Source organism: Haplochromis burtoni, unplaced genomic scaffold (assembly GCF_018398535.1).
Source record: "Haplochromis burtoni strain Fernald_Lab_line unplaced genomic scaffold, NCSU_Asbu1 Contig_146, whole genome shotgun sequence".
Lineage (NCBI taxonomy): Eukaryota > Metazoa > Chordata > Actinopteri > Cichliformes > Cichlidae > Haplochromis > Haplochromis burtoni.
The window spans coordinates 1,249,676-1,262,466 of record NW_024582507.1 but is presented as its reverse complement, the minus strand read 5'-3'; the positions used below and the strand labels follow the sequence as shown (position 1 = coordinate 1,262,466).

The 12,791-nt window shown below is 44.7% G+C and overlaps 1 protein-coding gene across 3 annotated transcripts in view; it reads left to right on the top strand.

The window, feature by feature from the left end:
• The window catches only part of zbtb46 (zinc finger and BTB domain containing 46), a 63,656-nt gene that overhangs the window by 35,304 nt on the left and 15,561 nt on the right, over positions 1-12,791 (top strand). For all 3 annotated transcript variants that reach the window (XM_005931817.3, XM_005931815.3, XM_005931814.3), the window contains exon 4: positions 12,205-12,486. In XM_005931817.3, the coding sequence (XP_005931879.1) occupies positions 12,205-12,486 (282 nt within the window). The remainder of the gene's footprint in view (positions 1-12,204; positions 12,487-12,791) is intronic.

Genomic DNA, 12,791 nt, shown 5'->3' with positions numbered 1-12,791 from the left:
ATTTTAAGTGGGGGAACTTGCACAATCGGTGGCTGACTAAATACTTTTTTGCCCCACTGCATATAAAAAAAACTCCTCTTGCCTTGCCTCACTGCAGTTTGAAAGCAGTTCCTCCTGATTTTACACTCCACTATTCAATACAATTCATATAATCATCCCATGATGATAACACATGTGCTATTACATTTCTAAACACAAATCAGTGCTAGCGCCATAAAAAATACCCAACACGATTCATAATTCATACTAAAATGTTCATTTCTAAATTTTCTCACTCAGTTACAATAAATGCAATATAATATATTGTTATAAAAGAGCAGCAGGACCTATAAATGGCCTGCTTTTAGTTGCTGTGTGACTTCTTTCACATGTAAACACACATCAGGGAAAAGCTGCAGAGAGAAAAAAACAAGTGATGTCACACTGTTGGTGGTTTGTCAGAGGTTACAAACACAGGCCAGCCTTTCCTTTCCCAAGTGTCTATATTCATTATTTTTGTATTAGCATTGCCTTTCTGTGTAACATCGATGGGTTTTTCTCTGACGAACTTACGGCGACATATTTCTCCTGTTAGAACAGCGGTTAGCCCAGAATTGACGTCAGGACTCCAGGTCTCTGTATCCTCTGTGCCTTGCTGTCCCTTAACATAGTTTGATAAAAGGAGGCCACAGTCTCCTTTTGTTCCCGTTGTCTCCCACTCTTCCCCAACCCCTTTGCCCCAGATCACCTGCCTGCCCACACTCCTCATTGTTTCCACCTTCCTCTGCCTCTCGCCTCGCAACTTTTTCCTCCTCGCTACCCTCATGCTCCAGCAGCAGCATGCAAACAATAACTTCATCTGATCCACTTAATCTCCTCTCTATCTTTTTTTCTGCCCCACCCCCAAAACCTTCTTTCTTATATGTCAGTAAATCTGAATCTGAATTGGGTCACAGGCTTGTTTCAGGTGGGCCCCAGCAACTGTACCTGTATCTTTTTTTTTTCCTTCATCAAATCCCCCAGTTGACACTACACCTCGCCTGAGTGACCATAAAAAAACGGTTAAACCTCTCTGATAAAGTCAGAGTGAATGAGAAATTAGGCAGTGGAACGTGGTGGTAAATATGTAAGTGAGCATGTGTTTGAGGAGGGCACAAAGAGATAGAGAAAAGTTTGTATATGGTGGAAATGTAATTGTGACCCTGGCTTTTTTTTTTCTTTTCCCCTCTGTGTGGTTAGACTGTTTGGCCTTCCCGTAGTTTATCTAGCCTCAGAGACATCCAACTTCAAGGTTTAGTTTTGTGTGTCTTTGTAGATGTGTGTGTGTGTCTGTGTGCTGTACAGGAAAGAAGAAAGCGAGCAACGGGGGTGAGAGGTAGATTTGATAGCGGAGGACACCCAGACCCTTCTTCCCTCTCTCCCCCTTCATACCCCTCTGTTTAGACCTTGATAAGTGGAGCCGAAGTCTGTGGGGGTTAGGGATTCCTGTCTAGCACAAATGCATGCATACACAAAGACACACACACACACACACACATTGGGATCCGCCCGCTCCACATTCCTGTGTCCGACTAAGGAAGCAGCCTAGCCGTCTTCCCCTCCACTCCCAAATTATCCCCTTCTTCTAAAATCACTACATACTTATCACACACACCTCTTTACCTCTCTCTTCCATTCTGACTCATACATACCTCCTCTATCTTTCTCCATCCTTCCACTGAGCCCGGTGCAAACAGCATGTCTAATCATCTCACAGTGAGCGTAAAATGTTTTACTAGAACAAGTGAAAAAGATCTGGTGGTACAGTGACATAATGTCCCTGTTTTGCAATGCAAACACAAGTTCAGATTATGTCTTGCATCACTCTTAAGATTGCTTTGATAGAAGCCGAAAACACCAAAATCACTATAAAAGCTTACTGTATGGCCAAATATTAAGTAAAATTGACCTCTCACAGATTTTCAGGTATTTCTGCCACTTACCTATCACTCTGTTGCAGTGGGGTTTCTTTGTCTCATCTCTCACTGCTCACCTCTCTTTTTATTCATTTCACTCTTTTGTGTCCTTCTTCTGCTGTCCAACTCTGTTTATATATTTTGCCCCCTTTCTCTCTCTCCCCTCACTTTATTCCTCCCTCCCTCCCTTTCAAGGGTGGGTTACAGGGGTTAGGAAGAGGTCATGTGGTCTCACGCTGCCCTTTCCTCTAATGGCTTCTTAATGAGAAAGAGAGAGCGAGGGAGAAGCAGGGAGAGAAGCGCTTTTGAGAAGTGGGGTGAGATATCAGCAGTTCTGCTTGGGGTACTGACTCAGTGTGTGCATGTGTACATGTGTGCGCGTGAGTGTGTCTCTGTACGAGGCTGTGCGTACAGCTGAACATGTATTTGTGCGCGCACATAGTCTGCGCTACTTGACCGACCCCTTGCTCCATTTGAAGGCCTTTCCTTGCTCTCTGTTCCTCTCTGGGGAAAGAGGAAATGACACGTTTGTAGCCTCGAATAAGCTCTGCAGCTCATCACACGCAGTGTCCACTGGGTCTGGCACGGGGATGGGTGGGAGATGTTTTGGAGGTGAGGGAGGAGGGTAGTGCGGATGGGGGGCTGGGCTGTGCTGGGGTGGGGGCTCTTTAATTTGCACAGCTTCTGCTGATTTGATCATAAGCAATTAATCTCAATGGCTCAGCTCGGGTGCAGTGGGGGAAGAGAAATGAACACAGTCCTCTTTATGCAGGCGTCCCTTGCTCTGGTTTTCCCCTCCGTCCATGCAGTGTGATTTTTACACTTCTTATCCCTTATATTTGTATCATAGAGGGAACAAGCTGTGGGGATTCTGCTGTTGCGGTCGTTCCCATGTCGTCCCTTGTGATTTCCCCTGCAGAACAACCCCAGCAAATTTTGTCTTTGCAGACAAATATTAGTACTAAATCCCCATTTTTTTTTCCTTTTTTCACAATCTGGTTTGAAAAGCTTTTAATGAGTCTAAGGTTAGCAAACATATGAATCACTTATATGGATTAGCAAAATTTTGAGTCAAGTATAAAAATGCAAGTTGATACTTGGAAAGCCAAACTTGGATTTGCACAGTTAGTGTGTAATCAGCTCCACACTGGTTACAGCACCACAATTCAGAGCTGCATTAGGACAGATAATCGTCGATTTTGGTTTTCAGACTGCTGACAGGCTCGTGGAGTAGTGCGAGGTTCAAGGTCCAGATCTGTCGTGATTGATCTTGAGATCCATCCAGCTTTTATCAGCTCAGGAGTGACACAGATCCCCCCTGATCCACTAGCACCAAGCTTGCAGCTAGCACAGGTGTATATGCTCATATATAGCTCATCTGTTGCGCTTCCTTCTCCTGTTTAACCCTTTGCTCTGTTCCTTCATTTTCACTCGTATGTCTGTATATGAGCCAAACAGTCATTCCCTCACTCTCCCTTTCTCTGCAGTCACCGTGCCAGCTTTCCATCTCCCTCTATCTTCCTCGCCCTTGCTTTTTCCTCTCCATGGCACCATACTCCTCCCATGCTGAGGCCAGAGCTCTCTGCCTCCATTGTTGGAGGCAGGTTGCCAAGGATACAAGCACAGAGGCACAGTCTTAATGTTATGAGATGGGAGAGATGAGCAGAGAGAAGGGAAGAGGGGCAATAGCCTCTCTGGTCACTGGGCAGCTCCACAGCAAGCTAATGCTCTCCAGAGTACATGTAACTCCCTATGCTTCCCACTTTGTGAAGTGTTCCTGTGTGGATGGAGCACAGTGACACTGGTGGGTTGTGGAGTAACTTTTGTTCTGGTCGCCCGCTCCCCGCTCACCTGTTGTGACTGTATTGTATGACTGCAGTGCATGTGTTGTGTTGTGTGTTTGCACATTTGTCAGGCAGTCACTTGGTGGGAGCATTCGAGCTGCCGTTCTTTGGATATAAAACATTAACCAAATTAATTTAAATGCAATCGTCTGCACACAACCGAGTGCTAAATTTGAAGAAATCTAAAAACATTAAATAAGAGTCTCTGTACACTTGGGTCCAGTGCAAATGATTTATTAATGATTTTTCGTTAATCAGCTGTTTTGAATTATTGGTTTCATGACTAATTGTTTCTGAAATGAAATAATCATATTGTTGTAATTTTAAGTAGGTAAGTAGGCAGTGGTATCTGTAATCAGTTCCAGAAACTTCCATCACAACTATGTGGTGAGTTTGTGGAAAGGTGAGATATTTTTAAGAAAATATAATATACCATTTTTCCTCACCACTGAACTCTCTTGAATATGTGGGCATTAATATGCCATTTATCTCATTTATAGTTCCACAACCTGCTCCAGGATGTCCAGCTGGAAATATTTTGACATTTGCCAACTTTGTTTGCTTCTTAAACTTGTCTTAAATTTATTTCCACCGAGCAGTAAAAAGATTATACCGGCTGGATAGTTAGACTCAAGCTTTTCTGTTGGTCAGTGTGAGTCAAATATTGTGTTAACCCACACACCAGTAACCCACAGGCTATACCATCCCCACCCTGAGTGTTTGTCATTTTCCTCCTCCACTTTCCATTATCCCTCCTCTCAATATCTCCGTGTCCCAACTCACCCTTCAAAATACAACCCTGACTGGGCTGGACGGGGGCATTGGAGCCGGGTCCTCTCCCATGTATAAATCCAAGACATAACCTCTCACTCTTTCTCAATCTCTCGATCTCGCTCTCTCTTTTTGCTCTTAGCACAAAGCCCTGCGTGTCTGCCTTCCTTCCCCACCCAGCATTCTTTCCCCATGCAGACCTCTCCCCCGCTCTCTTTCGTTCTCTCTCTGTCGACTTCCCTCCTGCCCGCCAACTCACTCAGCCTCACCCTACCTTTCATTAGCCCACTCTTTATCTCACGCACTTACTCGGATCGCTCTCTCTCTTTCCCTATCTCACCAGCTTGTACACTCCCCGCTCTCTCTCTCTCTCTCTTTTTTGTCTACCCCCTCAGTTGCTTTGGCTTTTTTGTTTCTGATATATCTTCATTTATTTCTCTCTCCCTCTCTTTCCCTGCTGACCCTATTATTTTTATATTCCCTCTCTCTCTCTGCCATCACTCCCCCTCTCTCCCTCTCTCTACCTCCCTCCCACTCCTCTCAGTCCCTCTAAGCTGCATTAACTCCCCAGATTACCTTGAGCCCTGCAATCCTCCATCCCCCACGCACTCACCCGCTCTTCTTTCCCTCCCTTCCTTCAGTCATTCACTTGCTCACTCAGACTACGTCCACAGCTAATTTTGACAGTGTGGATAAACAACTGCTTTGTGGCATTTTGTGAAGATCTCTGTCCACGCTCAAACACTTAAACTGTAGAACAATAGATCTCTAGTCCACTGGCCTTAACAGAACTGTGCCTCACTGACTTGTGTTAAGGAAAGAGGCATACAGAGCTGTCTTTAAGATACAATTTCTTTTTCTAATTTAGATATTTTTCTCTTTCTACTGTCCAAAAATTAGGCAAGTAAAAAAAAGAACAGTGATCACAGACCATCAAAGATGAGTCAGATGTGAATACTTAGTTAGGCCTTCTGTACACACAGAGGTCCTTCAAGCCAGTAGTTTTACAAAAGCAAATTAACGATAAAGGCTCATCAAAATGCTTCAGAATTCAGCCTTTTAGAATTATAAATGAAACGAAACTCCACTATGTTCAAATCAACAGAAAATTGCCTTTTGAGCCTTACAGCGTTTAACCGGACGTGTAAAAATGTATTCGGTCATGACCACTGTAGTCAAAAGAAAATTCGTATTTCTATCTGTATTCATTCATATTTAACTATAAAGCTCTGTTTTCAGGTGCATATGTAGAAAGCGTGAGGCGAGAATGCTGGCAGCAAGACCGCATCACAGAACCGACTTTAAGTCTGAAACAAGATCAAAGGAGTTACAGGAGAGGGGGTGGGTTGCAAAGCGGCTTGGAGACATGCAGCAACAAAAGCAAGCCTAAACAGCATGGCCTAAATGAGATTTTCTAATTGGATGTGTAGAAGGATATCAGCTGAGCCATAACCCCATGTCAGCTGACGATGATATCCTCCACCAGCTGGGATTGTTTGACTGAACTGACGCTACCTTTTACCTGTATGTCATTAGAAATCTCTGATACTAGTGGTTCACATACTTTCCATTATGCTTTTACTGGTGGATGAAAGTCCTGTGCATACCAGCGTTTAAAAGGGCAGAAAAAGGGACATCAGGTCATTACAAAAAAAGTGCTGCTCGTATGCTGTGTTCTGACATTTTTTTTATTGAATCTATTCTGTCAGAATACAGATTGGTCCACAAAAGAGCAGACAGGTGCGAGGCAGAAGTTAAAGGTACAAATATATTTAGTGTGTTTAAAGAAAGTGTATTAAACGACAGACAAGGTCATCTGTTCCATTTTAAAGGGAAGCATGTGACTAAGTAGATATAAAATGCATGCCAGGGTTGTCACTTGTATACGTAGAAAAACTTGGCACCTAAGAAACAGAGCATGGAGCCCTGCCCTATGCGTGTTTGGCATTGCAAAAGTTTGCAATTCAACCATGACATTTTCCTAACACTAACTACATCATTCATCAAGCTCCATTATCAACCTCAAGAAGAAAATCAAACTGCGAGTAAAAGTGACACTTAGAAGAGGACCTGGCTGAGAGTCATTTGTGTTTGTGCCACTGCCACAACTTACATGGGAGGCTTCAGAAGGTACGAGCTAAACCTCCCATATGGACGCTAACAAGCAACCAATCTGAATATTTAGTCTGAGAACTTCTTGGAACTTAGAGCACTGATCCATTAAGGATCAAGCAAATCCAACTGTTCTCATTTGGACAGCTTATTCTTCTTAAGTCACTCCCTGTTGAATGATGTGATCTACAATGCTCAGCTCAGTGATATTTATATAACACGTAAGCCACAGAAAGGAAACGGTAAGCGAGAATAAGTGCAAAAGAGGCTGGCCGAAGTGTTAGCTGTTAGCTTGACACCTGCGGGTAGGTGGGCCTACGGATGTGTCGATGAATTGTGCTGCACTGCTTTGAAGTGTGACCGCCATTTTAAAAAGGGATAAATCCTACCTAGAAATACACATATATCCTCCTCGTGAATACAAATGCACTGGAAAAACACTTGAGGAGGTTAACCGTGGCCAGATACTGCACCGTAGCCAGATTACGTGAGATCACATCCTGATTAATTCTGCCCACATGCTTGCATCTTGTGGTTGTTTAGCATTGCCGTCTTCATGTAGACACGGGCAAAAGCACAGAGAAAGGAAAGCGTTTTCAAATTTAGCTGGCTTTCCGTAGCCTACTCTCACACTCGCTCGTTCGCCCCCACCGTCACCACCCAACCCTCCCTCCCGGAGCCTCTGTAACCTCCCCCTCACCTCTCCTCGCTTCCCCTTCACTCACCCACCCACCCACGCTCCATCACCCCACCGTCCACCTCTCACCCCACCACTCTTGCAATCGTTGTGCTCCTCTTCTCTTTTCTCCTCTCCTCCCCTCCACCCACACTCTCTCTTTTTCCTCCGAGCCCCCAGCAGTACCACCATCACTACCAGCACCATCATCTCACTCTCTCTCTCTCTTTCTCTCTCCTGTCCTTTACCACTTTCTTCCCTCTGTCCCTCCCTCCTCTAAAGCCTTCAGGCACTGCTTGATTTATGCTTGCCCTCCCTATCCACCTCCCCACCACCACCCACCCACCCACCCATCCTTCCCTATCTCTCCTGGAGGTTGTGGCCCGGTTAGTCCCTAAAAACAACAGAGAAAGAAAGCAACAGCGAGAGAGAGAGAGAGGATAACAACCTCTTTTACTTTCCATCCTCCCTCCTTTTTAACCCAGCATTTTTTTCATTCTCCTCTCCCACACTGCTTTTTAAATTGCCTCTGAATTCTTGAGCTGTTTTAGTGCCTCACTCCCCCTTCTTAGCTGAAATTACTTTTTTACCCTCTCAAACTCTGGCATGCTGAGGAAGCAAGTTCCACCTTCCCTCCCCTCTTTGTCCACTCGAGGACAAACAGGCACTAATCACAGGTTCAGCGTACGGAACTGTTTGTAATAAAAGGTGAAGGAGAGACTTTCATTTTCTCATTTGGAAGCTTGACGCTGTGACGGCGGCGCGCGTGTTGCTCACAGTCTTCTGAGCAACACGGCTCTTGTAATGCCTTGTCCTTTTCAACCTCAGGCTGGTCAAGCCATTAACTGGGCCGACTTGGGGCAAGGCTTCTTTCTGTATCCTCCGCTGTCTCTCACGCACACATGCGCACATATATGCATGGAGAGATACACATTGAGAGAGTCTTTCTCCTTTGTTTGCACTCTCTCATACTCAAACATGCACACAAGCCCTACTTTCTTCTCTGACAGCTCTCTTGTGGTCGTCAAGCCTCAGTAACTCGTTGCTTAACCACCCTGGACTTTTTCTCTCCATTGTGTTTGGTTACTGTCTCTGTTGATTTGAAGGCGGGGTGAGTTATGTGAGTGTGTGTTTGTGACTCGAGGTGTTGAAGGAGCGTGTCCATCATTAGCCAGGTCATGTGCGCTTGAGTGCGAAACCTGTAGAAATCTTTTTGGGGGAGTTTTGTGCCTTTTTTTTTTTTTTTTTTTTTTTTTTTTTTTTTAAATCTATTAGAATCTTTATATTTGGAAAATGGAAACTCCCTCCCAAAACAGTGTCAGGCTTCATTTAGAGAAGAGGGAGGCATTTGTAGCGAGAAACACACACAAACACCCACCCGCACACACACAATCAGAACAGAAGATCAGAGGTCAAACTGGGTCACCCGACCCTTCCCTCCCTTTTCAGGCCTTCTCTCTCCTCCTTTTTACTGCGTCGTAGCGTGCTCTCTAGTAACACAACTCCCCTTGTGAAACACACACACACACATATCACTTAGATACAGTGCAGCCTCCAACCACAGCGCATAAAACTCTATCTTCTATCCATTAGCCGTAACTCGCTCAATGGATGATAAATTCAGGATTCCTCATAACACATTTGAAGTATAGTTCAGTGCACACCTATTTTATTTCCAAGGCAAGTCTTATTCCTCCTTTGCTTTTTCCCACTCAAGCCCCCTGCATAGCTTGCAGCATCGCTCATGCGCGCGCACACGCACCCAAAACACACACATGAACAAAGAGAACCCACCATTTCCACATATTTGTCTCTCTTTTTAAAAGGGGGTTTTATTTAGCATAAATGTTGAAGCCAAGGGTGCCCGGCTACCATGGCAACCAAATTAAACGGAAGATCTCTTCAGAAAGCAGAAATCTAAATTATTCGGACTCTTTTATGAAGGGGAAAATGAAAATTCCCTTCACTGTACAGAGACCGCTGCACTGTAAAGGCAGAAGAAAAGAGGAGGGGGAAAAAAAGACAAGGAAAATGCTATTGTTTTTTTTTTTGTATCTGACCACGCAGTTCAAAGCCATATTCCACGCCATTGAAATTCATAGGTTGCCTCATGACAACCGGTACGTTAACACTCAGCATATGTGCACAAAGGAATGATGTAACCACAGTGTCTCTAAAACTCGGGATAAACCTATTGCCTTTGAAAGATACCACAATATGTGTATCTACAAATCCTCAACCAAACCCGGCACATGTATGATGAAATCCATAAGCTGCGCGCATGGGATTAGGTGCGACTGGTTCTGGTGTGGTAAATGATTTTATCTGTAAGAACAGGATGAGGTTTAAGTAAGACAGCATCTACGCAGGCCCGATAAAGCTTACATAAGTAAAGGCGGATTATACCGTATATTGCGATTATTTAGCGAGGAAGCCTGTTTGCGATCAGCTGAATACTAATTTCTAATATCTCCTGCTTAGTCCCGGATATGTGGGTATATCCTCAGAAAAACAGGATATGGCACTGCATGTTGCAGGCAAGGGAAAGTGGCTCACTAATGCATCAAATACAAAAATTCATTTCACACATTTTTCTGTGCAAGACAGAAGTTAGACCGGCATCTGCAAGGAGACCATGAAGCAATCACTCTTCCATAACCCTTCCATTCAATCTACAATGTGTGACTGAAGGATTGTTACTGTATGACTGTAAGGAGTGCGGATATGTTCCATCTGTAGATGCACGTGTCTAAGGGGATGCTGGGAAACCGTTCTGGGGTCATTCACTCACCCAATGAACAGATGAGTGGAAGGAGATAGGGGTCAGAGATGACCCTCTTTTCCCTCTCTCCTTCCATTTGTCTGCCTCTTCTTTCTCCATATATGTGTGTATTTGTGCAAGTGTGTGTGTGTGTCTGCTGTTGTTGGCCAACAGCAGATCCATGTTATTGATTGACTCCTGTGGCTGCTGGGCTGCCCACTGAAGGAGGGGGCAGAGCTCTAATGAATTCCTGCACCTCATGCCCTGTGCGCCAACCCCTACACCCCCTCCTTAATTAACTTTGTGTGTGTGTGCGGGTGGGACGGGGGTGTGCGTGGATGCACGCACGTGTGTCTTGTGTGTATCATCTGTGCTTCCTCCACAGCTCAACACCCCCGCTTTTACACTCCCTTGCCTTTTTTATTCCTTTATCTCTTTCTACGCTGCCCATGCCTCCTCTTTTTTTTCCTCTTTACTCCCCCTACCCTTATTTTTTTTAATATCTTGTGATACGTTAGCTAGCCGTTTGATGACTACTGATTACTTCGTATGTATGTCACTCTCATCTGAGGCGGCCCATCCTCAATATCTCACTCATATCTCTCTACACCTTTCAGATCTATATGTGCAGCCATGCATACAGAACGTGTATCCATCCATCTGATCTGGGATCATTTATCTATCCCGAGCATGAAAAATGACTGACAGTTTCCCTGTGTCTGTGTGTGAGAGAGGGAGAGAGAGAGGGTGGTCAGCATTGACCTAGTAAGCTGAGAAAAAGCTGTATACCCATCGGTATTCCAGACGTGGAGCCAAACTACTGTCTTTGTCACCTTGACTCCCCTGCAGCAGACGGCCACCAGGCTGCACAGGAAACACTTAACACTGCCCAACTGTAGTTAAAATGAACAATAGGGCTATTTTGTTTTCTTGCTTCCATTAAATTTTTTCATGTTTTCTTTCCTCTTTTGCTTCCCCACCCGTTTCTGTTCTCAGTGCCCCCGCATCACCCTAGTTACTGTCCTCACTCTGTTTATTCCCCATTAGCTCTGAGTGTGATTTCAGCTGTCGCTGCATGGGCGCTGTGCAACGGTAAACTTATATATTAGGATGTCAGAAGGTTTCTGTCCAGAACAGTCACACATAATTATGTACACACACCCCTCTCCTTAAGGCAAGACTCAAGTCTGCATTAGCTCTCAGAAGTCTCTGTGTTTGTTTTAGATGTAGACAAGCCATTCTTTCAAAGACTCTAAGCCAGTGATGTGCCTGGTGTGTATTTTTGTCTACTTCTTTGTTGGAGAAAGCAACCTGTCATCAGCTAAATGTCAATTAGGAGGTAATAAAAGTGTGTTTGTGTCTGTATTTGTGTGTGTTTTTGTTTGCGTGTGTGTGTGTGCTGAGCAGAGCTGTCGTCAGCAGTGTGGTCTGACAGTCTTGTAGATCTACAGTGGAACCTCCAGCGACATGTCTACTGCTGACAGCTTCTCTCTGCTTTCAACGAGTCTGATGGCTAAATGCACACACGCGCACACACACACACACTCAAGCACACACGCTCACAGGCATAGCGCATAAACACGCGCGCACACATGGATCACGTCTGTGTCTGCCATTCGGTCTCACACTGTCTCTTTATGATCTCTCTGTATTTTTGTTGACTGGTGATGATGAGGTATGTTAGGGAGTCGAGGAGAGCGAGGGATGAATCAGAGTGGTGACGTGTTGGTAGTCGCTACCAAAAACACTGGGTGTAAACGATGACTTGGCTGAGAGGGTTGAAAGGATTGGTTTAATATGGTGTTTTTTTGTGCTTTCACTCAGGCTGTTATCACTGTCAGGTGAAACCTAAAAGTGTCAACTTTTTTTCTTGTTTTTTGTAGTTTGGCCATCGCTGTTTATCCCCTTTGGAGATGTTTCACAGTGTCAAAAGTGATGGAATTTTCATCCTATAGAGAAACATATAATCCCTCAAATATATTAAAACAGTGCTTCAGTGATTTAAAACACCAGCTTGAGCTTGAATAGCATTTTAATGTCACTCATTTTTAGTTGTATAAGGACACAAGAACCTCACCCGTCTTCTGTTACTTCATCTCTATTCAGGGGCAGACGTGACTGAACCCAACAGCTCAGACAGCCGTGGCGAACGCCTCGACTTCTTCCTCAAACAGGAAGAGCCTCTTGCCACAGAGCCCAGCTTCCTGGGCACCAACGAATTGGAGGAGGCCGGGGGAGGAGCCGGGGGTGGAACAATCTCATCTGTAGCCAATCTGAAGGCAGCGCTGATGAGTAAGAACAGCCTGCTGTCACTGCGGGCTGAGATGATGGGAGATGATAACCCCTTGTTGTATGAGTACCTGCCCAAAGGAGGACACTCCCTGTCTTGTAAGTCACTATTTACTAACACTGCACTCACCCTGATTGTTATACACATACACACACACACACACACACACACCTCAATATAACTTAGACATACACAAATTTTCTACTACTTTATCTTTGACTACCTGCTTACGTAGTCACCTGCGATACATAAAACATACAGGCGTGACTGCTTCTGGCATGCGCCTCCTCTGTTGTAGTACTTTCCCTCATCAGCCACTGTTATCTGGATAACTCTGAATCCCTGTGTGTGCAATTGTGTGTGCATATTGGTGCACGCGTGTATGTGTGTGTGTGCGTGTGTG